The sequence below is a fragment of the Lynx canadensis genome, chromosome C1 (genome assembly GCF_007474595.2).
Source record: "Lynx canadensis isolate LIC74 chromosome C1, mLynCan4.pri.v2, whole genome shotgun sequence".
Lineage (NCBI taxonomy): Eukaryota > Metazoa > Chordata > Mammalia > Carnivora > Felidae > Lynx > Lynx canadensis.
The window spans coordinates 212,050,814-212,077,404 of NC_044310.1; the positions used below are offsets into that span (position 1 = coordinate 212,050,814).

The window sequence follows — 26,591 nt, forward strand, 5'->3', positions numbered from 1 at the left end:
TTTCAAAGCCTGAGCTTCTCTTCTGCAATATGCAAGTGTCTTCGGGGCAGCAGAGATTGCCATGGCTGAGTACCTTCGTGTCCTGGCACCCAACACAGTGCCTGGTAGATGGCAGGCTCTTCACAAGTGATGTAATGGACTCATGTGGTCAGTAAAACATGGCCTTTTTATAAACTCCCTCCCCACGAAACCCAAGCTGTCTCTTTGTTTTTGCTGAAATATTAAACAATTTGGGAGCTGAGAGTGCAATAAAAACTCAAAAAAGTTACCAAAGTTAGCTCAATTATAAGTCCTAGATCTAATATACACAAATTTATTCTTAAAACTTTTCTTTTTTTCCCTCTTTTTGGGGGTATTTTTTTTTATTGAAGTATAGTAAACATACAATGTTATATTGTTTTTAGGGGTCCACTATACTCGTTTGACAATCCTACGCATTATCCAGTGCTCACCATGCTAAGTGTTGTCACCATCTGTCATCATAAAGCAATATTACAATATTATTGACTATATTCTCTATGCTGTCCTTTTCATTTCTGTGTCTTACTTATTTTATAACTGGAAGTTTGTACCTTTTAATCCCCTTCACCCGTTTCACCCATTCCCTGACCCACCTCCCTCTGGCAACCACGTTTGTTCTCTGTATTTAAGAGCCTGTTTGTTTTGTTTGTTTGTTTATTTTGTTTTTTAGATTCCCCATAATGAAATCTATTAATCTTAATATGAGTGAAATCTTATTAATCTTAAAACTTCTAAAACTATTTTTTTTTTAATTTTGTTTACTGTTTATTTTTGAGAGAGAGAGAGAGAGAGGCATAGAGCACGAGCAGGGGTGGGGAGAGAAAGGGGGACACAGAGTCCGAAGCAGGCTCCGGGCTCCAAGCTGTCCACACAGAGCCCAACGTGGGGCTCAAACTCAGGAACTGTGAGATCATGCCCTGAGCCAAAGTCAGACACTCAACCGAGTCACCCAGGTGCCCCAAAAACTATTTTATTATATAAAAAGGTGACTTTTACTTACAACATTGTTAGAAAAGTAGTTTTATACTTTCAAATGCAAATTACTATTTTCAAAATTAAAAAAAATTGAGTTGGGAATATATAGTACAAAACTCAAAAGGTTAAAAATGACACTTGGAGAAATGTAAGTTCTTCTCCTCCCTTTTTTTTTTCCAGATCCCCTGTTCTCTTCTAAGAGTCAACAACTGTTATTAGCTTCTTGTGCTTTCCTTAAGAGGTGATCTACAAAGAACTAATTACTAAGAATTTGTAAGGTCATTTTGGTCTCAATATCCTGGTCTTGGATTGTAAAGTTGTCTAAACTGGTTTTTAGAATGATAGTTGAGGTCAAATGACATCAGCAGTAATCTTTTTCATGATGCAAAAATCCTTTGCACCCATTAGAGAAACTTAAACTTGGGTAAGATGTGGAAGGGAAGGGGAGAGAGGAAGGGGTAGTTAAAGCCACTTGTAATTAATGGGGAGTTCTGGTAATGTGTCCCTTGCCTCTATGGAAATGGTGCAATGATATTGAATTTAAAGTCAGAAAGGGTACCAGTTTGGGGGAAATGTTCAGAGAACACACACTTTGCAAATAGCTCTATGAAAATAACTTACTTAAGGATGAGATGCGAATTATCTCAAGATTGATTCCTAAGTTCTTATGAACATTGTATTTATCATGACTACAAGTGTATTATTAATGCATGAAATTATTGCTGGTTCATACATATATTGGCTAACTAAGAATGAACTTGGGCAAAGTCTCTAAAAGCAGGAACAGAAAAGTGGTTCATAATACTCACGACAAGAAAATGTTGAATGGATCCTGGCCATTGTTTAGAAGTTCAAGACTGTATAAGCAGCTATATTAATGAACTTTTAAGCATTTTTTTTTCTCTGAGAAGGTCAATGGCTATGGCTAGAACTGCCCTGTTGATGGCCAAGCAAAGATACATATGTGATGGAGAGAAAACTAAACATTTACCCCAGAGTGGTTTTGTTTGTTTGTTTGTTTGTTTGTTTTTTTGAGAGAGAGCAAGTGGGAGAAGGGCAGAGAGAGAGGGAGTGAGAGGGAAGCCAAAGCAGGCTTCTCACCAATCGCACAGAGCCTGACGTGGGGCTTGAACCCACGAACTGTGAAATCATGACCTGAGCCGAAACCAGGAATTGGACACTTAACCAGTTAAGCCGCCCAGATGCCCCTGTGGGATGCCAGAGTGTTCTTATGAGCCAAGAGGACTTGTGGAAGGATCTGGCCTTGGGGTTGTTGTAAAACACTTATCTTTGAAGGCTTCTCGCCAAAGGACAAAGGCCATCAGCAAAAAGAGGCTGGAAGGCATCACTGGCTACAGAGGATGAAGATCGGATGAGAAGCACTTGGCCAGAGACCAGAATGGCCCCAGGGTCCCCAGGGAGTGACTTTGGTGAGGATTCCGCAAAGTGCTGTTGAAGAGAAGGAATCATCACTGGGAAACTGCCTCACCCAGAAGACGCAAACATCGTTCCATATCTGCCTTTGGTAAGGATGGTCTCTCCTGCCCCTTTCATGTCCTCCCAGCCTCTGTCTGGGGACGTCAGGGAAGGTGACCAGAAACCTTAATTCTCCCTTGTAACAAAACATATCCATAGGTTCCGGGGATTAGGGTATCTTTTGTGTTAGGGGTGCTATTCTGCCTACCATATTTGCTAAAATGAGATTGTCCTTTGGAGCTGAAACAGACCAAAGGACTTTTTATTGTTTAAGAGTGGCTAAACAAAATGTAAATTCAAAGCACAATGAAATAAAACCTCCCCCCCGTTGGGATGGCTACTATTGAAAACACAGAAAATAACAAGTGTTCGTAAGAGTGTAGAGACACCAGAACTCTTGGGCGCTGTTGGTGAGATTGCTAAATGGCACAACCACAACAGAAAACAGTTTGAAGTTTCCTAAAAAATAAAAACTAGAGCCACCATATGGTCTAGTCATTCCACTGGATCCCATACTTTTGAAAGCAGGGTCCAGAAGAGATATTTGCATAGCCATGTTCACGGCACTATTCACAACAGCCAAAAGGTGGGAGCAATCCAAATGTCCGTTGGTGGATGAATAGATAAACAAAATGTTGTCTATACATACACCGGAATATCATTCAGCCTTCAAAACAAAGGAAATGCCATCACATGCTACAACATGAATGAACCTTGAGGTCATTGTGCTACGTGAAATAAGCCAGTCACAAAAAGACAAATGCTGTTTGATTCTATTTATAAGAAGTATCTACGGTAGTCAAATTCATAGAAACGGAGAGTAAAGGGGTAGTTCATGGTGGGAAGCTGGGGCCAGGAAAAGGAGGAAAATGGGAGTTTTTGTTTAATGGGTAAAGAGTTTGAAATGACCTTTTTTTTTTTTTTCAGATGAAAAAGTTCTGGAGATCTGTTTCACCATAATGTGACTCTACTTCACATTACCAAACTGTATACTTAAAAATGGTTCAGATGGTAAATTTAATGTTATGCGTCTTTTAACCACCTTCAAAAAAAGAGTGAAGGAAGTATGGGATCCAAAACCTCAGTAAAGTTTTCACTTCAGGGGAGATAAAGGTTGAATCCACAAATTTGGTTTGAATGGGCCCTGGGAAAAAGAATCAAGTTGTTTCCTGCTCGTATCCTACCTATCATGTCCTGCTATTGTGATATAATGGTTACCAGTTAACTATAAACAAGGCCAGTGTTCATTATTAAGGACTTGTGAAAAGCAAATTTTAAAGGAAATTTCATTTCTAGCTATGACGTATAGGTATAAACATTACGTAAGGCTACGTGTGTGTGTGTGTGTGTGTGTGTGTGTAGAGAAATTTATATTTCTTTCTATGTACATGTAAAGTGACAGGACCATTCTTGGGCAGTTGGATCTGGTATACTTCAATGACTTAAGGTCAGATTGACCCCAGTGATGTCATTATACCTATAGTTTATGTTGCATTAACATTTTTTTTTAAGTTCAGAAATATCGCTCAATCATTTGCTCTAGACCGAATGTTATGTCTTCTTAAAATTCCTATGTTGAAACCTAACCCTCAATGTTGTCTTTGGAGGTAGAACCTTGGCAGATGCTTAGGACATGATGGGGGAACCCTCATGAATGGGATTAGTGCCTTTATGAAAGAGACCCCAGGGAGCTCCCTTCCCACTTCTGCCATGTGAGGACACAGTGAGAAGACTGTGACCTGGAAGAGGGCCCTCATCCAACCATGCTGGCACCTTAGATCTCAGATGTCCAGCCTCCAGATCTGTGGGCAATCAATTTCTGTTGTTTTGAAGGCTCCCAGCCTGGGCTAACTTGTTCTCGCAGCCAAATGGGATAAGACACCTAGCCTCGAAAGTCACACAGCACAGCCTCTACAATGTTCCCCATGTCAGCATCAAGACGCCTAGTCTAGTCACCTGCAAGGGAAGGGAAATTAGACTCCACCTTTTGGAGGTGGCAGTGTCCATGAATTTGTAGATGTATTTAAAAGCCATCATGCGACGTGACTGGTTTTGCCAATGAAAAGTGAAATATGTCGCTTCTGGAGGGAAACCTTTAAGAGCTGGTGTGTGATTTTCCACATTCTTTTTTTTTTTTTTTTTTAATTTTTTTTTTCAACGTTTATTTATTTTTGGGACAGACAGAGACAGAGCATGAACGGGGGAGGGGCAGAGAGAGAGGCAGACACAGAATCGGAAACAGGCTCCAGGCTCTGAGCCATCAGCCCAGAGCCCGACGCGGGGCTCGAACTCACGGACCGCGAGATCGTGACCTGGCTGAAGTCGGACGCTTAACCGACTGCGCCACCCAGGCGCCCCTCCACATTCTTGTCCCTTGCCAATATCGAGGGGACACGTGTTGATATGGAGGAATAAAGCTGAGTCATTGCATGGGGGACAGTTGCCCTAGAAAGTAGCCCTGACATTTCGAAGGACCTTGCATGAGTGAGAAATAAACCTTTGTTGTTTTGAACCACTGAGATTTTGGAGTTACTGCATCATAACCCCATCTATCCTTACCAGTGTTCCTTCCCCAGCATCCAAATTTGCAAAATGGGTTGTTCAAGGACAATCCTGGAGACCAGAGTTCATGATTTAAAAAGATAGACTGGGGGCACCTGGTGGATCAGTTGGTTGAGCGTCTGACTTTGGATCAGGTCATGATCTCATACTTCGTGGGTTTGAGTCCTGTGTTCGGGCTCTGTGCTGAAGCTCGGAGCGTGGAGCCTCCTTCAGATTCTGTATAATCTACTCTTTCCACCTCTCTCCTGCTTGTGCTCTCTCTCTCTCTCTCAAAAATAAATAAATAAACATTAATGAAAAAAAAAAAAAGATAGACTGCATTACCAGTGCTCCCGATGCTCCCTTCACTATGGAGCAGGGGTTGGCAAACTATGGCCCATAGACCAAATCTAGTCCACTGTCTACTATTGGATAGCCAGTAAATAAGAATGGTTTTGGGGGCACCTGGGTAGCTCAGCCGGTTAAGCATCTGACTTCAGCTTAGGTTATGATCTCATGGTTCACCGGTTCAAGCCCCGTGTCCGGCTCTGTGCGGACAGCTCGGAGCCTGAAGCCTGCTTTGGATTCTGTGTCTCCCTCTCTCTCTGCCCCTCCCCCGCTTGTGCTCTGTCTCTGCCCCTCAAAAACAAATAAAAACATTTAAAAAATTTTTAAAAGAATGGTTTTTATATTTTTAAATAGTTGAAAAAAAAGCAAAGAAGAAGAATATTTCATGACATGTGAAAATTATATGAAATTCAAATTCCTGTGTCCATAAAGATTTTTTTTGGACCACATCCGTGCTCATTCATTTAAGTATCACCGATGGCCATTTGTGCGTCACAGCAGTGTTGAGTTGGTGTATGGCCTCCAAGGCCCAAATTATTTGCTGTCTTCTGGCCTTTTGCAGAGTTTGCTAACCTTGGCCTAGCAGACGATAGTCTGGCAAAACACAGAATTTGACGACTTTGATTTGAAATGCGATTCCAGAAAATTGGACTGAATAGGTTTGAGAAACACCCTAACTGACCAATTTTCTTTGCATACATATGTTTATTGGCTCATGGGTGATATGGGCTAAAAAAAAAGTCTGAAGTTTAAAAGCTTCTTGAATAAGTACTCAATGCAGTCCCTAAGAAATAAGAAATCAGGGTGACACAGTTTAATTTGCAATTTTTCCCCCCTCCTTACAATCTGTGGTGTCCTAGACTCAATGATATATGATAGCATAAGTGACCCAGAGCGAAAGAATTCTCTGGAAAAGTCTTTGAAAGGCTAATTATGATTAACAGTCTGACTCATCAGCTCTTTCTTCCATTTATTTACTCCACTCTTGGCAATTGGCCAGCTAACCATAATCCAGCGGGCTGTGACTTCTTGCGGTTGCTTGGGTATCCAGGTAGAGCATTAGGATTGAGGAGTCTTCAATCCTAGGGCGTTTTCTGAATTGCACTCAGCCGTATGGGAGACCTGGAACAGCAAGCCGCGGCAGGAGCGCCTTAGGCGCGTGCTGTTCCCAATCTTGCTGAGAAATGCTCGTCTCCACACCAAGAAGGTTAGTAACTGCTGCCAGAGAGCTCTGGGATGAGTGTTTATTTGTTTTGTGGTCTCTGTTGTCAGCACTTCTGAGAATGGCAGCTGCCGCGTCCTTACTTTAGAGAATTCAGCCACTGGTTTCTGGTAAAATATAGGAAAACTAAAGATCTAAGATGAAATAAAGGTGGTGTTTTTTGGTTTTTGTTTTTGTTTTTGTTTCTTGTTTTTTGGGTTTTTTGTTTGTTTTTGTTGTTGTTGTTGTTTGTGTTTAAGACTCGCCTACACGGGCCATGAAATACAGTCTGGATTAATTCTAAATCCTTATCCGGAGTTGTAGGGATCATAAAGTCACAGAGCCTTCTTCCCGGTAACTGCACCTGTAAATGGGTCCTCCACTACAGACGTCTTGGCGGAAAAAGTCTAGAAAACACATCTGTTACTGTCAAAAGCGCAAGTAACAAGAATGATCAAATCTTGGGGACCCTGTGGACCAAGCGGGACCAAAGTGTGGGGTCTGACTTTGGGGGGAGGGAGGGATCCGACTGCTTGATTGTGTGAGTTTTTTGAAGTCAGGCTTATGGAGGCATAATTTACTTACAGTAAAATTCACCCCTTTTGGATGTAGGTTCCGTGAGTCTTGACAAAAGTAGAGAGCTACGTGACACCAATACCCTCAAGACAGAGAACAGTTTCTTGGGGCGCCTGGGTGGCTCAGTTGGTTTAGCGTCTGACTTTGGTAGTTTGTGAGTCGGAGCCCTGCATCGGGCTCTCTGCTCTCAGCGCAGGGCCAACTTCAGATCCTGTCTCCCTCGGTCTCTGCCCCTTCCCCCTTGCTCTCTGTCTCTGTCAAAATAAATAAACTTTTTTTAAAAAAAGAGAAAGACAGAGAACAGTTTCTTCACCCCAGGAAGTTCCTTTTGGCCCCTGGCAGTCAATTCCCTCCTCTAACCCTGGCCCCCAGCCCAGAGCAACTACCAATTTGTGTTTTGTTCCTCTCCTTTTTCCTTCTCTAGAAGGTCATACAATTGGCATCAGATAAATGAAATTATACCATTACCAGCTATTATGGACTGAATTGTGTTTTTTCCCCAAATTCATATGTTGAAATCCTAATCCCACGGACCTTAGAATATGACTATATTTGGAGATAGGGCCTCTCACAAGATAATTAAGGTTAAATGAGGTCATTTGAGTGGACCCGAATCCAGTGTTTGCTGTCCTTATAAGAAGCAACAGTAGAAATCTCTCTACACACACACACACACACACACACAGAGGAAAAGGCCATGTAGGGACACAGCCAGAAGGTAGCCGTGAGCAAGCCAGGAAGAGAGCTCTCCCCAGAAACCAACCTTGCTGACTCTTTGGTCTTGGACTTCTGGCTTCTAGAACTGTGAGAAAATAAATGCATTTCCGTGGTCTCAGTCACCCGGTCTCTGAGATTTTGTCACGGCAACTCTGGAAGACTAATGCACCAGCCTCATGAGTCAGGCTTTCTTCAGCAAATATAAAGCTCTTGAGATCATCCGTGTTGTTGCATGAATACTTGGTTATTTATTGCTGAGTAGTGTTTATTGCAGACTGTGTACATTTGTTGCAGGAATGAACCACAATTTCTTGACCACTCCACCTGTTGATGGACATTTGGGTTACTTCCCAATTTAGTCTTTGGCCCTTACAAATAAAGTTGCTATGAACATCTATGTACAGGTCTTTATGTGGACCTATGTTTTTGATTTTTTTAACATTTATTCATTTTTTGAGAGAGAGAGAGAGAGAGAGAGACAGAGTGTGAATGGGGGAGGGGCAGAGAGAGAGGGAGACACAGAATCGGAAGCAGGTTCCAGGCTCTGAACTGACAGCACAGAGCCCGACGTGGAGCTCGAACTCACAGACCATGAGATCATGACCTCAGCCAAAGTTGGATGCTTAACCAACTGAGCCACCCAGTCACCCCAATGTGGACCTATGTTTTCATTTCAATACCTACAGGGGGATTACTGGAGGAAATGATAATCATAGGTTTAATTTTACAAAAACTACCAAGACTGTTTTCCAACGTGGCTGTACCATTTTGCATTCCCAACAGCCATACGTGTGATTCCTAGTTGTTCTGCATCCTTGTCTCCTCTTGGTATTGTCAGTCTTTTTAATTTTAGCCATGTGGATGGGTACATAATGCTATTTCACTGGGGCTTTAATCTGCATTTCCCTGATGGCCAGTGATGTTGAGCATCTTTCTGTGTGCTTAATTTGCCATTTATGTTTCTTCTTTGACAAAGCATCTGCTCAAATCTTCTGCCCTCCCCACTGGAAAGAAAAATTGGCCATTGTGTCTTTTTAATTACCAAGTTGTAAGATTTTTTTGTATATTCTGGATTCGAGTCCTTCAGCAGATACGTGTTTTGTAAAAATTTTCTTTTGGTCTTGGCTTGGTTGTTTGTTGTTGTTATTTTCTTAAAAGTCTCTTCCAAAGAACAGTAGGTTTTCATTTTGATCAAGTTCAATTCATACATTTTTTTTTCTCTTACAGGTCATGTTTTTTTTTTTTTAATGTCCTATCTAAAATCTTTGTCTAACCCAAAGTCTCTATTAGTTTTCTATTACTGCTGTAGCAAATTACTACAAGTTGAGTGGCATTAAGACAACCCAAATTTGTTATTTCACAGTTCTATAGGTCAGAAGTGTGGTTTCCTTGGCCAGTTTCTCTGCTCTGGGTTTCAAAAGGCCAAAATCTAGGTGTTGGTTGGCTGAGCTCTTGCTGAGAGGCTCAAGAAGAATCCACTTCCTTGGAAGAATCCAAGTTCATTCAGGTTGTTGGTAGGCCCCATTTCCTTGAAGTCACAGGACTGGGATCTCCATTTCCTTGTCAGTGTCAGCCGGGGCCGCCCTTAGCTCCCAAAGGCTTCTCTCTGATGCTCGCACTTGGGGGCCTAACTCTCAGAGCCAGTAAGAGTACGGGGAATCCTTCTATAGTTGGAATCTCTAATTTTCTCTTCTGCTGTAGCTGGAGAAAGCTCTCTGCTTTTAAGGGATCACATGATTAGATTAGGCTCACTTGGATACTCTCCATACTTTAAAGTCTGTAACTTTAATTACATCTGCAAAGTCCCTCTGCCATAGAACTTAACATATCTACAGGTTCTAGGGGATTAGGGAATGGACATCTTTGGGAAGTCATCCTGCTGACCACAGTCTCAAAATATTCTCTCTCATATTTCTTCTAGAAGCTTATTGTGTTACCTGTTACAATTTGGTCTATGATCCATTTTTTTTTTAAGTTTATTTATTTATTTTGAGAGAGAGAGTGAGAACATCAGCAGTGGAGGACAGAGAGAGACGGAAAGAAAGACAATACCAAGCAAGCTCCACGATGTCAGGGCAGAGCCCAATGCAGGGCTCAATCTCATGAACTGTGAGATGGTGACCTGAGCCGAAATCAAGAGTCGGACGCTTGACCTACTGAACCACCCAGGTGCCCCTATGATCCATTTGATTTTTGTATGTGGTATGAGATTATGAGGTTGATTTTCTTTTGTTTTCTTTTTAATTTTTTTACATATGGATAGCCAATTGTTCTAGAACTATTTGCTGCACACGTTAGTTTTTTTTTTTAATTTCTATCATGATGAAAAGTTGTGATTTTTGTGGTTTCAGAACAAACAGAATCATGATTCATGTCAGCTGATTTCATGAGCAGTCCAATCATATTTCTGGCATTTACAAAAAATATTTTTCTCTGGGAATTTTTAGGAGTTGAGGCATATGGAACCCCATTCCCCTTCTCACCTTCTAAACACACTCAGTGTTACAGATGGCCATGGAATCCATGGCTTCGTGGGCTCAGGGGTGCTCTACAATTCTCTATAATTGAAGGAAACCATAAACCAGGGAAACCCTGGTTTTCCCTTCTTCCTTCTGTAGGGTAAGACGGGCATTTCCCTGAGAGCAGGGAAACAAAGGAAGCAGGTAAGAGGGAGTGAGAGGGCCAGGTGAGGGCAGGGTTGCAGGGGTAGGGGCAAGACAGGGTAAACTTCCCCAAGAAGGAGAGATTTGAGCAAAAGACTTAAGTATGAGAGAGTGAACCATAGGTGCTTGTAGGGGCAGGCACCTTCCAGGCCCAGGGAAATGCTGCAGGAAAGGCTTTGAGCAGGAGCCCCTGGTGTCCAGGAACAGTGAGGGGGGTGAGTGAGGGGCAGAGGACCCAGCAAAGGGGAGAGGAATTGGTGTGGTTGGGATGGGGGTTGGCAAGGTGGAAGTGGGGACACCAGGGAAGCTAACGCAAAACCTGGGCAATGATGGTTTTCCAGTGGAGGTGAGGACATGTGGCCCATTCTGCATTTGTGCCACCTCACGACACAGCCGGAAAATCGTGGGCCCAGTCATGGGCTGTGGATGTTTGCTGACTTCCTGCCTCTCATCTGGAATGTCACCGGCGCTGGATCGTGGGCTAGATCAGGAATTTCCACCCCAGGGAGCTGGGGGAGGGGTGGAGTGGGGAAGTGAGGTGGGAATGGTGTCTTGCCATGAATATCTTTGAGAAAACATTGCCCCGCCTTTTAAAGAAGGTTTCCCACAGAAAAACTACTTGGGGAAATGAAGAACAAGGGGCAGCCAGGTCTCAGGAATTCTGTCCTCACAGCTTCCCTCTGTCCCCAGGTTTGTCTCCCTAGGCATAGAGTCTCCCTGGGCTGGGGCTGGGGTCACTATTTTCTTAAAAAAATTTTTTTTTAATGTTTATTTATTTTTGAAAGAGAGGGAGAGAGAGAGAAAGAGAGAGGAGAAGGAGGAGGGGCAGAGAGAGAGGGAGACACAGAATCCGAAGCAGGCTCCAAGCTGTCAGCACAGAGCCCGACGCGGGGCTCGAACCCACGAACTGTGAGATCATGACCTGAGCCGAAGTCGGACGCCCAACCAACTGAGCCACCCAGGCACCCCTGGGGTCACTATTTTCTTTGGGGATCCCCCTGCTTGGCCTTAGTCGGATGGTGGATTCTGGTCAGCCTGACGAAGCTGGTCATCTGTGCTGTGTCCGGGCTGAGGCATGCAGAGCAATGGGACCTCAGCTCCGTGGACCATTGATGGGCTCTGCCAGCTAAATGGGACTCTGAATCTTTCCCGGGGATTAGGAGCAGGGGTCAGAAGCAAAGCAAGTCTTCAGTGTAAGGTGTGTTTCAATTTTAGGTATTTTAGGACAGAAGTTAGAGCCTAGGGTGGACCCCCCTGACCCCCATACATACTCTCTGCCCGTCCTGCCTTGAAAATAGCAGTCCTTCTCCCACCCCCTGCACTCCCTGCAAAGCCTAGACACTGGGAATTTGGTCATCGAATCACTAAGAGGGAAGGGGGTAGTTGTACTAGGGGCACCCCTCCCCCGCCTCCCCTACTTCCTGTCTTCACCTCCCCTGGACCCTAGATGGTGGGTGACCGTGGGGCTTCTTTCAAGATGCTTCAGTGCCTCCTTGGGGCCTCTGGTCCTCGGCTCAGGGCCCTTCCTGCCTTCACTTCCTGCTTTCCCTGCAGCCATTGTAGTAAAGCATTTCTACCCTGGACCTGTCACTATTCTGGATTCCTTGTTCTTCGCAACTGTCTACAGCCCAAATCCAACGAGGGTGCCCGCCAGCCACCTCGGGGTGATTTTACATTCAAATATGATACTGGACAACATCCAAGCAAAGCTTCATAACAAATGTAGGTGTCTCCAGTCTCTCAAGATTGACCTGCAGCAAAGCATGTCAAAGATGTCTCCGCTCTCTCTCTGAAGTCCTGTTGACAGTTGTGAGGTGACAACCTTTCCTCCCTCATCTTCTTCCCACCCCCACCGCCCCCAGGGGACCCACCCTGCTGCTTTTCTTCCCAGCCTTCTCCCTCCCCCCACCACCCATTGCTTTCTCCTCCTGGTTTAGTTTTCCCTTCATTCTTTTCTTATTATTGTTTCTGGAAGCTGGTTCTATTTGAGTAAATGCTTAAATAAACTAGAAAACGTTAAAGCTAAACACCCCCACGCCCCTAAACAAAACAACCAGGAAATCAAGCAAAGCACAAATGTGTGCTAACTCGCCCTGCAGGGCGGGGGAAGCTCTTGCTATTAAGTTGCAGGCTCCAAGGCATTAGCTACATTTGTTCTTGTGTCAGAAGATAAAAGCTGAGTCTTATCAAAGGGTAACGGATGTCAGTCAGACTTCATTGTGGCAAAAAAAGGGTCACCTCAAAAACCTGTTAAGCTTGTGAAAAATGCCACTTTCTGGGCATCCGTCCCAGAGACTCCCATTCAGGGCCAGGGGCCCTGGAATCTGCATATTAACAGGCTTCCTGGTGATTCTGAAGGGGTGGTCCACGGACCCTTTCAGTCTTGCAAATGGAAGATTCCAGAATCCAGCCGGAAGAGGCGGCTAGCCACCTCCAGGCTGGGCCTCCCCGCAGACCCCAGCCCCTGAACTGCACAGCCCCCTTTCCAGCCCAAGTTCCCAATGCACCTTGTTGTTACACTACATTCACCGTGAGGTTTTAAGTTTGTGATAAAGCACAGATGGGACCTTGCCTTTGTTACAGTAAGGAAATCCTCAGTCACCGCAGAAGTCCAGAGTGCCTGCCACTCTCAGAACTGGGTTCAGAGCCTGTCCTGGGATAATAGGAAATGATCTTCTTTGTATCAGCTCTGCCCGGAACTTTCCAAGGAGTTCAGACCTAGGGCCAAAGGGTCCAGTTCTGAGGAACTGGAAACTGAGACGGTTTACCAGGCACAGGCTACGCATGTAAATCAGGCATGGTCCAGATATGGAAACAGCCAAATCTGCCCTCTGGCCTCTGCCTGGGGAAATTCAGGCTGTGTTGGCATTTGTAGGTGCCACAGGGTGGCCTGGCTCTCTCTCTAATCAGATGCCAATGGCTGGTCATGGAGCAAAGCTGTCCCCAGTGCCAATGCATCTCATCTCTGGTCTTGTCCGAGGGACACACCTGGTGGCACCTTGCCCGTAGGAATCCTATGCTGGGAGGGTCTTCTTTGAGTGGCATTCCCTCTACATCCCTCTGGAGATGCGAGTGGCCTGCTTGAGACCAGGGGAAGAGTGAGTAAGACGGTAGCTTCTTGGATTTTATGATCTCATGGGTTGCTTCACATGGTACGGCTGTTGAAATGAATAGGGTCTGTGCTCTTCTTTGTTCCAGGGATGATGGCAGAAGGGAGAGCCTGGAATCCCGTAGCCTATACACCCAATTTCAGGAGGAGAGGAGCTCTATGGGATGGCGTGGGAGCATCTTTAGGAGGAAAGAAGCAGTCAGGCTCCTCAGGGCTCAGGGGAGGGAAGGAGAGAGGTCAAGTCTCACAGCGGGACCGACCAGGTCAGCTGGAGGCAGAGGTCCAAGCCACCTGCAGGACGTGAGCCTGCTTGCAGGGCCTGGCTCTGCCGGAGCTCGGAGAGAATCTTGAGAAAGGTACTCAGCCCAGATGCTGATTGCCCATTAAGTCTACCTCCCCCGAGAGCAGGTGTACTTGACCGGGAGACCATGCCTTCCCAGCTCCTAAGAATGCGTTTTCCGAGGTTGAATTTCTGGTATCAGCTGGAGGGGGGAACATATTCTTAGACACAGTTCCTCTGTCACTCTTGGGCGGCAGAAGACCTAAGCTCTGAGCAAGCCCTGGCCAGGGGAAGCGGGTGTGTGTGTGTGTGTGTGTGTGGAATGGAACTGAGCTGAACCAGGAAGGGAGAAACAGCCTGGGGGCGGAGCTAGAAGGGGTCCCTGGCAGGAGGCGATTGACGTGTGTGCAGGCATCTGCTGGTTTCATTAAGAATTTTTGTTTGTTTCAGGATTTTATTATTCATTTATTTAAAAAAATTTTTAAGGGTATTTATTTATTTTGAAAGACAGGGAGAGCAAGCAGGGGAGGGGCAGAGAGAGGGAGAGGGAGAGAGAGAATCCCAACCAGGCTCTGAGCTACGAGCACAGAGCCCAATGCGGGGTTCAGACTCACATACCGTGAGATCATGACCTGAGCCAAAACCAAGAGTCGGACGCTTACCTGACTGAGACACCCAGGTGGCCCTCAAGATTTTATTTTTAAATAATCTCTACACCCCACATGGGGCTTGAACTTACAACCCTGAAATCGAGAGCTGCATACTCACCATGCACCAGCCAGGAGAACCCAGAGTTTTTAATGTCTAAGGACATCGGTGCTGACACAGGGTGGGCCTGGGGTGGGGGGGGTGCGGGGGGGACTCAAGGGAAGGGCACCCTCCCTCTGGGGGGAGGATGAGGGACAGCTGAATGCAGGAGAACAAACCAAATCCCACTGTTACAGGTAGAAATAGTGAAAACCAGGGGAGCAGTATGGCAACAAGAGGGAGCCAAAGGGAGAGATGGTTCCAGAGATGGGGTCTTGGTTGTCATGGCAACTATACTGACAGTGGTTGAAACTTTGAAAGAAACAAATTTGAAAGAAACAAACATTTGAAAGAAACAAATGACTCTTGTAGTGTTGTTGGGTTTCTTTTTCCTGGTATAGAGTAAGCCAGAGCTGTGATAGGGGAGAGAGAAAGAGAGAGAGAGAGAGAGAGAGAGAGATTCAGCTTGCCTGTGCCAGAATGGATGAGGGTCACAATGGATGTGAGATTGCTTATTTTCTTTTTTTGTTTATTTATTTATTTTGAGAGAGAGAGAGACAGAGAGAGCGCATAAGTAGGAGAAGGGCAGAGAGAGAGAGAGAGAGAGAGAGAGGGAGAGAATCCCAAGCAAGCTCCATGCTATCAGCACACAGCCCAACACAGGGCTTGATCCCATGAACGGCAAGATCACGACCTGAGCCAAAGTCAAGAGTCAGATGCTCAGCCCAACCAATTGAGCCACACAGCCACCCCTGGATGTGAGATCATTTAGTACCCAGCAGTCCTGGCCACTGGTAAGCCACTGGTAAGCCACTGGAGTGGGGGGATCTTTTGTCATGAGACACCAAGAATGTGCTAGGAGGAGAAATCTGTACCAAAGGGATGACCATATCTAGGACCCACCCTTCCCTCCCAGAATGGCATCAGGAGTGGCAGTCTTTGGGATCATGTTTGTCCTCTTCCCACATAATAAAAAGAATTCTATTTCATTACAAGCTTTTCTGAAGTCAGGGTTCAAACTGCCTCCACCCTTTCCTGGATCATAGGTGAAGTCAGTCCATATGGTAGTTCACACTGCTGTGGAAACACTGGGGAATCTCTGTTCATTCTCTGTTTATTAGTCTGCGACACCAGGTGCTGAAATGGGAACGCCAACACGCTCCCCACAGAGTGCCTCTTGGAGGAGGACACTGGGCTCCGAAGGTGGCCCTCGCTGCTTGTATCAGTCAGCTCTGGCTGTCACAACACAGCCCCACAGCCTGGGCACCTTGGACAATAGGCGTTTATTTTTCACGGGCCTGGAGGTTGGAGGTCCCAGATGGAGGTGCTAGCGGACTCCATTCCTGGTGAGATTTTGCTCCTGGCTTGGAGTGGGGCCTCCTCCTTCCTCCTCTCCTCACATGCCCTTCTTCTGTGCATGTAGGATGATCTCTGGGGCCTCTTCCTCTTTTTATAAGGGCACTAATCTTATTCAAGCCTACGCTTGTGACCTCATCCAACCATTAACACCCTCTTCCAAGCCCTGTGTTCAAGTACGTCACCGTGGGGGTTAGGGCCTCAATATAAGAATTTGCTGGGAGGACACAATTTAGTCCATAACACTTCTCCACTGGCACTAAGTAAGAGTGAAAAAAAAAAATCAAAAACACTGATCAGGACAACTTAGTAGTTGCAGAAAGCTTTTTACTTTTGTCTTCAGAGAAGAAAAGCACTGTGGTGGGAAAAGTTTACTTGGTCAACAGATAGAGCTTAGCATTATTCAAATGATAAAAAAAAATCATTAGTTCACAAAGATTGACCACAGACTTGCAGTTGTTTTAAGTTAGTATGTTTAAGGCTTAGACAAATGACCTCAGAAGAAGAGTGCTTCCCAGAATTTATTTGTTCTTTTTTTAAAATGATAAGTAAGGAGGACAGAGAATGGATAGCTAGCATATGGATAATAGATGTTCTTGAAAGAGAGCCCAGAACAAAAGGATCAGAAAGATTTAATGCAGCTGCTAAAAAAAAAAAGGAAGCAGGGATGTATATTGTAAGGGCTCAGTGTGCTAGGCAAGATCAATGATAAGAATATTACATTGAATCCTATCCTGTCAAAAATATATAGCGATAGAGGGAAAGGGGAAACTGGATATGTGTCCACATACCGACAAAGAAATGGAATTCTGGCTGAATGCAGGCTTCACCGTTGTAGGATAAAATGCCCAGACACAGTGGGCCAAAGTCTAAATCGATTTCGAAGGTGAGAAGTTGTGATAAAATACATATTGTACCCCAGTAGTGAATTTAGGAAAACAAAAGAAGACATTCAGAGCTGTGCAGATTCAGAAAACATGCCACCCGGAAACTCTTCTTTTAAAATTACTTAAAAAAATGTTTTTAAGTTTTATTTATTTTTGAGAGAGAGAGAGACTGAGTGTGAGTGGAGGGGGGTGAGCAGAGAGAAGGAGACACAGAATCCGAAGCAGGCTCTTGGCTCTGAGCTGTCAGCCCAGAGCTCGATGCTAAATTTCAAACTCATGAACCGTGAGATCATGACCTGAGCTGAAGTCAGACGCTCAACCGACTGAGCCACCCAGGTGCTCCTTCTTTTAAAGTTAGTTAAACATATACTTCACTGATGGGAAGAAGGAGCCGAAAAAGAAGCAAGGCAAAGTCACGGCAAAAAAAGACTTTAATTCACACCATTAATATTGCTCTCACGAACATGGGTGATTGTATCACACACATTTTTAACGTTTGCTTTTCAATTCTGGTGTATATTTGACATAACAAATGATTTATGCAATGTAAAAATAACAAAGTAATGACATATATAATTGAATAAAATTAAAATAATTAATATAGAGTAAAAGTGAACATTTACTAATTATCATAAAGAGCTACGTTGTAAAACAGTGAATAGACTGGAATAAGGGGACTGAGAGGTACAAAAGGTGAAAAACACTTTGGCCTAAATGTGTGGCTCATTAAAGATATTTTATTTTATTTTTTATTTTATTTATTTTATTTTTTACCTATTTTTGAGAGAGAGAGAGAGAGAGATACAGAGACAGAGACAGAGACACGAGAGTGAGCAAGGGAAGGGCAGAGAGAGAGGGAGACACAGAACTCAAAGCAGGCTCCAGACTCCGAGCTGTCAACACAGAGCCTGATGCGGGGCTTGAATTCATGAACCGTGAGATCATGACCTGAGCTGAAGTCAGATGCCCAACTGACTGAGCCACCAAGTACCCCTATTTTTTATTTTTTTAAGTTTATTTATTTATTTATTTTTAGAAGTAGGGGGAGGGGGGAAGAGAGAGAGAATCCCAACCAGGCCCTTCAGTGTCAGTGCAGAGTGCAACGTGGGGCTTGATCCCACCACCCTAGGATCATGACCTGAGCAGAAATCAAGAGTCAGATGCTCAGCTCACTGAGCCACCCAGGTGCCCCTTGGCTCTGACATTTAAAAAATAAGTTAAAAATACATTCACAAAACTTGCAGGTAAATATTGGGAGAATTAAAAACTGTTACAGATGCCTTCCAGAGTAGAAGGTGAAGACAAAGAAAATGTTGACAAAAATCATGGGGAAGTATTCCAAAGAGAAGGAATAAAATGATATGGCAGAAATAAGGCTAACTACAAACAACTCATGCATGAATGACTTCATAGAAAACTATAAAAGTAGACCTGATTCAAAAGCAAGAGAATACCTGAATAGTTGAATGACCATGAAAAAGCAGAGATCATGGTCAATATTACTTCTCAAAAGAATGATGGGCTATATAATTTTATGAGCTGATTCTTTGAAAACATTATGAACTATTCCAGAGCATATAAAAAGGTAGAAGATGTTAGGGATTATCGTACCCAGCTGGGGTAGCCCTACATCTGATTATGACAGGACATAGAAGTGTGAGGACCAACCTCTTTCATAAGTACAGGAACAAAAATTCTGAAAAACACTCTCTGCAATGATATTGAAATACACACACACACACACACACACACACATATATATATACAAAAATCAATTGCATACAACTTTAGAATTCAGTTTAGTTTCTTTTTCATAGTGATGTGAGGGTAGAAATTCTGAAGCTATTGTTGTAGTATTGTTTTAGTTGAACAAATGAGTATATATACTTTGGGAGAAGAGAGATGTAAATATTGAGAAGGAAGAGGCCTTAGATGGGGATGAGAAGTGTATTTCACACACACACACACACACACACACACACACACACACTTTTAGGTATAGAAAGAAAAGACAGGTGTGATGATGGTACAAGGCTCTGCCTTTGAGTCAAGAGGGCAGCCAATAACATTCTAGACTCACTGGCTGTCTAAAGACGGCCAGGGTCACATCATCTGGATCCTGAAGTTGGGTGCCTTAGTTTTTCTAGAACACGGTCAAAGAATCTGGAAGCCGTTTTCATTGGCTTTGCAAAAAATAAACATCTCTTTGAGGTCCTTTTCAAATTCTGCCTCCAAGTCCAATCCTATCTGACCAAAGTCAGAAGCCTGAAAGACCAAAAAAAAAAAAAAAAAAAAAAAAAGCAAACAAACAGGTGTCTAAGGACAAAGAATCAGGACCATCAAATCGCTTGCATTTTTTGGAGCCCCGCCCTCCCTGTCCTGAATGCTGTGCTTCCCCATCGCCAGGCAGTGTGTGTGTGTGTGTGTGTGTGTGTGTGTGTGTGTGTAGTTTGGGGGGGAAATGTTGCTGCCATAATATTGAAATGGATGAGCCTCTGCCCAGTTCCTAACGTGGAACTGACAAATGGTCAGGGCTGGAGAGCTGATTTTGATCACAGCAAAGCCTGAACTTGGTGTAAAATAGATAAAGATAAAGCATTTCTCGACAGCCCCACTCTCGGAAGGAAAGATGAGCGTTCCGTTCTCCAAGGCTAAGACTGGGCCAGGCATGGAGGGGCTCCCTGGGTAGACTCTTTCTCCCTCCAGCTCCCTGCACAGACACCAGTTTACAGTTTGTGGTTTGGGAGCAGGCCAGCTTGTGCCATGGGAAGAAGGGGAAGGAGGCTGGGTGGAGGTAGAAATCTTCCTTAGGTACTTCCCAAGAGATATCTGCACAAATGATAGGAAAAATCAGGATAAACTCAGCAAAGTAAAGTTAAGAACGCATCGGCTTGCACAATAGCACAACTAGTTGTCTCTCCCTACTGACAAAGGATGAAGCCACCACCAGCTGAGACAAGTCTGGATGTTTGGGGCCACTGGGAAATTTAGGAGTAGAACAATCCTAGTATGAGCATCCTGGGAATTTAAGTTATTTCATCAAGTTTAGTTCTTTCATTGATTTCTGTATTTCTGAGGCATGCAGAACAATGTAACCGTTAACTACCTTTCCTCCCTGTTTGAACGAGGAGGCAGGATGAAATGGATTGTCCTCGGTGGGACTCTCTTGTCTGTCCTCGAGCGGAGGATGGAGCTTTTTTTCAGGTGCTGTTTACAAGGATTCTTCCCTGTCCTGCTTGCTATCCCCTCGGACATCCTCCTCACCACCGCTGGAATTTACAGGCTGTTTTCTTCTGTAATCCTACTCTTTTTGACCTCTCTCTGGGACAAGGTCCGTACAACTCTTGCAGAGTTCTGCTGTCCCGGAAATTAGGGAAAATTGGAAAGGAAGTGCAAAAGAAAGAGGAGACGCCCTTCACCTTGTAAAACATTTTATGGTTGTGAAAGATCAGGTGCACGTCCCGCACAAAGCACGGCACCGTATACACTTTCTCAGTCAACCTTTCCTTAACCAGGTCCAACCACACGGCTTCCTTAACGGGCTCTCCATAATCGCGAATCTAGGGACAAAGCCACCAAAGGGGTGATATGAGCACAGCCATTGTTACTGGAATGGATCCAGTAATATAATGGATCCTGAAATATAACAAGCCTTCATGCCCAGGGTGGTAATGATATTAGCATCTGCCATGTCTATGCCAGGCACCGTTCTCGGCACTGCCATGATATTAACTCATGATCCTACAACAACCCAATGATGCAGGGGCTGTCATTACCCCCATTTTCTAGCTGTCATTACCCCCATTTCCAGGGGATGGAGAAGTTCAGCCGCCTACCCAGGATTTCAAGGCTAACCAGTGGTAGAGCTGGACTCGAAGTCCTGAGACGGTGCTCTAAACCCTGTGCTGTCTGTAAGAAAGACGTTTCCACCTTAGAGAGGATGAAACTGAGGTACGTGGGAGGCGGAGCAAGTCGCCCGGTGTCCCAGAACCAGGACGCGGCGGGTGGAGTGGGACTCAGGGAGTCCCTCTCCACAGTCTGCAGCCAAACCCGCTCTCTGCAAGCAGGGGTGCCTGCAGGAGTCACACTCCAAAATTCCAGAAAGAGTTGTACATAAGAGAGATGCCCGGAGGACGAGAATCATAAAACATGACTTACATTATGTGGGGTTTCTGCAAAAAAGGAGCTTTGTGGGTGACAGTAGACCTTCAAGAGGAGGAACCCACATTTCTGTAAAATGTGAAGAGACCTTTTACAGTGAAATGCAGCTCAGAGAAAGTGAAGCCAGGCCTGTGCCCAGGCAGACCCAGCCAGCCGTCCAACCACGTTTGCCAAAGGACCGCGGTGTGCGTTGAACTATGTTCAGGCACCGAATCTCCATCCTCAGAAGAGAGACGCCAAAAGCTCCCTCGGGCGCCCTTCCCCTCTCCCTCATCCCGTCGGACTTCTCGCTGTCAGGGGGAAGGTGGAGTTCGCACCCCGCTCACCAACTGCTCCTCAGGCTGTAGCAGCCTCTCCAGGACCGCAGATTTCCTGCAACACGGCTGCCTTCCCGAAGACTCCATCCTGCAGAAGGTGCAACTCCACGGGCTCCTGAGAGGACAGGCAGAAGTGAACGGGGGGCAAGGCCCCTGGAAACAGCCGCTGTCCCTACTGCTGCCATTGTTCTCCTTTTAGACATGGCTGATGGATACAGCTGGGAGATGCAGGGGACCCTCCCGGAGTCTCCAGGACCCCCACGCGGGGCCTGAGCCCATGACCGTCCTCCCATCGAGGGTGGCAACAGGGGGCTCCGTGCGTGGAGGGCAGGGTCAGGGTGAGTGGTGGGTCCTCCTTTCCCTGTCTGAGCTGCTGGGAGTCCTGCGTGCAGCGCCCAAGGGTCGAATCTGGGCCTTAACCCTTGGGGACCAAGGCCTCTAACAGCCTGTTGAGCCCATGGTAACATGCACGGACCAGGCCACGTTTCCTACCTTTCTGAACAGTTGCAGATCACGAACAACTGACGGTTCCCATTCCCAAGCCCCTGGGACAGGAGGCAGGGTTGCAAAACCAGGAAAGGGCACCTCCCACGGGCAGTGGCATTGTGGAGTCAAGGAAGCTCGGTGGCAGACTCAGAGAGCCAGATACCAGACACATATCAGACGGAACATAGGCTGCCGCCCCATCCAGGTGTTCTGGGCCACCCCTGAGCCACGATGCGTACACATCTGGCTTTTCTGCCCGGAGATGGGCGACCAGAGCAGAAGCGGGCAGAGTGGGCGTGCGGAAGGCGGGGCTGGGTCTCGCTAACCTCTCAGCCTCTGCAGGCGGGATGTGAGTCCTCACGAAAGGCTCTCGGACAAGGGACACAGCAGAGCCGTGGTCCCCCTCTACAGCACACCTCACATTCCTTGCAGGTTTCCCCCTGGAAGCAGAGATAATGCATCAGTGAGACCCACAGCACACCGACACCGAGGGGCCTTGGAACACGCCGTCCTTGTGTGTTCCAGAGTGGGTGTCTCCAGCTGACCACGGTGCTCCGAGAGAGCGCCGATGGAGCACCAGCCTGGCCTTTCCGATCGATCGATCGCAGAAAAGCAGACGGCAAGAATCCTCAAGTTGCCCCTTGAACCGCACACTGTCAGAGCCAGAAGGGACTGGAAGGTCATTTAAGCCCTTTCTGCCCAGAGCGTGGTCTGAGGACCGAGGGCATCACCGTTACCTGGGAGGCGGTGAGAGAGGCAGACCCGCTGAATTGGAATCTGTTTTAACAGGACCCCAGGCGCTTTGGAAGTACATGACATTTGAGGAAACACAGCTTTAGGCAACCTCCTCTTTTTACAAGCCTGGGAAGGCAAGATGCTTTTTTTTTTTTTTTTTTTCTGCGAAGTCAACACAACTTAGTGTTTGGGCCGCCCGTGCCAGGGTTCAGAGCTGTTCCCGTCCACCGTGTGCCGTCCCAGGCAAGCGTGCTGGGCAGACCCAGAACAGTTCCTGATGGAAACGCAAAGACAGATCGCTGCTGTACAAATGGGTTGTTTTGTGGGCCTCAGAAATCACTGTCTTTCTCATGGCCTTAGAATGTGATCCAGTAAATTCTCCAGGTGATCTTTACTGCTGGATAAAGACCTACAGGCAGGAGCCCCTGTTCTCCTGACCCCGCAAGATGGACAGTAGGGCTTTACACACAAGGGGAATGTTTTCTCTACACTGAAGGTAGGCGTCAGGAAGAGGCACCTTTCTGTCTGTGCCTCTGGGAGGTGAAAAGGCAGGAAATAGACCATTAGGAGCTAGAGCAGAGGATCGAGGAGGCTGGGGATCAGTTACAGCTAAGGAGAGAAATCCTGCCACTACCCTCAACTGTCCACAACACAAGCACAAGGACCTGGGTGAGGGCGGGAGGGATGGAAATGTCTTGTCCATTCTCAAAACTAGCCACTCAGTCAGAGTAAAAATTCCCTTTGATTTGGGGATGAAATTCATCACGGTCTTAGTTGGGGAGGCTTCTGGAGCAAATTCTTCTACTTCGGAGGGCCCCAGGACTCCATAAAGAGGGCTCCCTGCCAACCTTGAAGTTCAGGTGAACTTTCTGGCCTTCCCATCCTGAACTCACCAGTCTGCCTTTCTTTGTCCCTGGAGTGCCCTCTGACTGGACACCCAACCTGCCTAGGTCCGGGATGCAGATGCCAGCTTCCCACAGCCCAGACCTCCCCACTCCTCCCAGTTGAGACCTTGGTTGGATCCAGAGCCCCAGTCCCTCTGTGGTGTGCGTCCTGACAGCTTTTTTCTTTTCTCCTTTTTTTGTAATGCAAGTGCCTGACCAAAGCCTGGATTGTTCTAGCACCCCATCAAAGACAGCTATCTCCTTATTTCTGGAGTAAATGCATTGCCAGCCACACAACTGGATAAAGAGCCAGGCTGCCTGTCCCCACAGAGGCTCCTTTGTGTTAGAGATCTTGGTTGATTTCAAGAACTGACCATTTGGATCGCTTGTTTTTTTTTCTTTCTCTTCTCACACTTTAAATTCCAGCTGTTATGTTTTAAATGCACCAATAAAGAGTGAGCCTGCAAAGCCCTAGGCCCCCACCTTCGCCTGTGCTCTCTCTCTCTCTCTCTCTCCTTCTATCTCTCTCTCTCTCCATCAATCTCTTGGCCACCTCACTGTATGGCCCCAGGTGTGCTCTGTAATTTCCATGTCCTGTAAGTAATAAAAAGTAATAAAATTTTTTTTTCAGTTTCCTGATGGTTATTGCTGGAAGGCACCTTGCAATTATATTAAGAACCACAACGGCCCGTCTAACCACATTGGTTATAGATAGTCTGTGACCAGCACAAAACACCCCCTTCCCTAGGCTCTGGAGTAGGATAGTTTCCAACACACATGATATGACAGCGAACGAGAGAAAGGACGTACAGCTGCATGGTCACCTTCTGACTCTGGCTTTTCTGCTCCACTGCTGACAGCTTCAAGTCCCACCCCTCTCTCTTACCCCTTTCACCACCTCTCGGCAAGTCGGCAAGCCGATAAGGAAGCTCATGCGCTCCCCCTCCTGGCCTCAGAGAGAAGTTCAAACCAGACAAGCTCTGCCCCAGCAAGGGAATTCTCACCTTGGCCCCACTCATAGCCATGGTAAAACCTGGAGCTATTCCCTCTCGCCACTCAGGCATTTTCAGACCAGCTTGGCAACCTGCCCGGCCCTCCGTAGGAAGCCTCAGTATGTGAGTGATAAATCATTTCATACTCGCTAGGTATGAAATGTGTGAGTGTTGCATCATCACTTTCGATATCTGAACCCAGTTGATCCCACCTCGCTGCACGTAACCACAAGACATCGGCTCAACAGGCAGGGAGTCTTGGTGACCAGGGGTCTGTCTTCTCTTGCTCTGGTGGGCTAACTGGTTCTTCTAACTGGCTTACTCTTTGAGTTGTGTTGGGTCTGCTGGGCCATGGCCCTGAGGTTGCAGTCATCTACCATGAGGGACGGCTCATTCTTTTCAAGTTCAAGAACAGACCAAACTGGGCAAATAGTGGAAGAGCAGAAATAATCACTCCTGCATCTCGTATGATAAGTTTTGAGCCTTGAAATTTATACTGGATTCCATTCACTGTCTTAACAGAGGGGAACGATCCGTGGGCTCCTTTTTGTAAGGTTGATTGTTAAGTGTCAAAAGCTTAATTTTATCTTACTTCGTGAGTCGTCGGGTAAGAGCATGCACGTTCACTACAGGATATTTCAGGGCAGTGGGTATTATGACCAGGAGGCAGCAATTTTGATGGTTAAAGTGAGGTGTGAGGTGTAACTGTTTTCCCTCTAGTTTACCTTTGGAAACTCCCTACGAGGGTAGAGGGTAACTTGCTTAAATTCAGTGGGATATAATTACTCAAAAGGAGCTCCACCCATTAAGTTCCCTACACACAATATTATTGGAATGACTGGCACCATCCACCTGGCAAGTGTTTTGCTGTCCCATATTTGGCCAGTAAGTTCCGTTCTGTGCCTATTCCAACAGCATCTCAGCTGCTTTGCAGCTGTGGGGATACAGCCCTCCTTGCTCCCTGCAGTGTCTCAACAGCTTTATCATCACACACACCCTCTGCAGGCAAGATCTTAACTGCATCCGACTTGCCCCAGGAGCGCAAGTCTGACACTACCCCGATGACATCCTTCTCATTTGACACACTCATTCAGAACATACAATGACTCACAAAGGAGCTCCCAGAGAGGGATAGGCCATTGTGCACACATAGCACAGGGCCCCATCAGCTCAGCAAATTTCTGGGCATCATTTGATCATTTGAAGGCTGTTCTGTCCCTGACACAGTCAAGAAACGATTATTGACCCTCTCAATGCCCGCAACCCTTGCCCAACATCTTTTAGGCCTTTGGATTCAAGGTAACGCATTCCTCATTTACAGATTTTACGTATGCCCATTTAGGCTTACTTGCAAATTGACCCACTTTGAATGAGAATCCCTTAAGTCAAAGGCTCTAGAATCTGTCCAAAATAAAGCAAAAAGCTGTTCTCAGTTCCCACCGTATGCCATTAGAGTAACAACTTCTGTCTGCATCCTGAGCCCTTCTAGAGATGGAGGTCCTCACAAGCACTCAGCCTGTGCTCATTTTGCCTTGGGTCATGGAAGCAGCGTCCTGCAGGGAAACCCCAAAACACACGTTTGGAGTATCGGCATCAGGTCTCTTGATGGTACACACATACAAAGGTAGACACCAACAGAGAACGGGTATATGGCAGAGTAACAGTGATGTATGAGACAACGTTGCTGAAGAAAGGGCCTGCATTAGCCCATTTGTAGTCAGAACTAAACTTAGTCTCGTTATCCCAACGCGGCTTCTCCTAGGTGGGACTGAAAGGTCAGGCCAAGTGTGCGTCTGGCTATAATGTACGGACATGTGGTATCATGAGTAAGCAGCAACTAGAATATTGGGACCATTAATTAAAGCTCTGGATTTAAGGGGCGCCTGGGTGGCGCAGTCGGTTAAGCGTCCGACTTCAGCCAGGTCACGATCTCGCGGTCCGTGAGTTCGAGCCCCGCGTCAGGCTCTGGGCTGATGGCTCGGAGCCTGGAGCCTGTTTCCGATTCTGTGTCTCCCTCTCTCTCTGCCCCTCCCCCGTTCATGCTCTGTCTCTCTCTGTCCCAAAAATAAACTAAACGTTGAAAAAAAAAAAATTTTAAAGCTCTGGATTTAAAATATCT

The 26,591-nt window shown here is 46.0% G+C and overlaps 1 protein-coding gene and 1 long non-coding RNA gene across 2 annotated transcripts in view; one reads left to right on the top strand and one right to left on the bottom strand.

Moving 5' to 3' along the window:
• Positions 1-2,135: 2,135 nt before the first annotated feature.
• Positions 2,136-3,551, top strand: LOC115521898. Its single transcript, XR_003971196.1, has 2 exons — positions 2,136-2,521; positions 3,400-3,551. It is a non-coding gene; the product is annotated as an uncharacterized LOC115521898 (long non-coding RNA).
• Positions 3,552-18,058: 14,507 nt separating this feature from the next.
• The window catches only part of SP110 (SP110 nuclear body protein), a 32,364-nt gene continuing 23,831 nt past the window's right edge, over positions 18,059-26,591 (bottom strand). The window contains 6 exon segments of the mRNA XM_032594532.1: positions 18,059-19,162; positions 20,317-20,457; positions 21,056-21,127; positions 21,385-21,490; positions 22,188-22,214; positions 22,216-22,301. Of these exon segments, the coding sequence (XP_032450423.1) occupies positions 19,052-19,162; positions 20,317-20,457; positions 21,056-21,127; positions 21,385-21,490; positions 22,188-22,214; positions 22,216-22,301 (543 nt within the window). The 3' untranslated portion in view covers positions 18,059-19,051.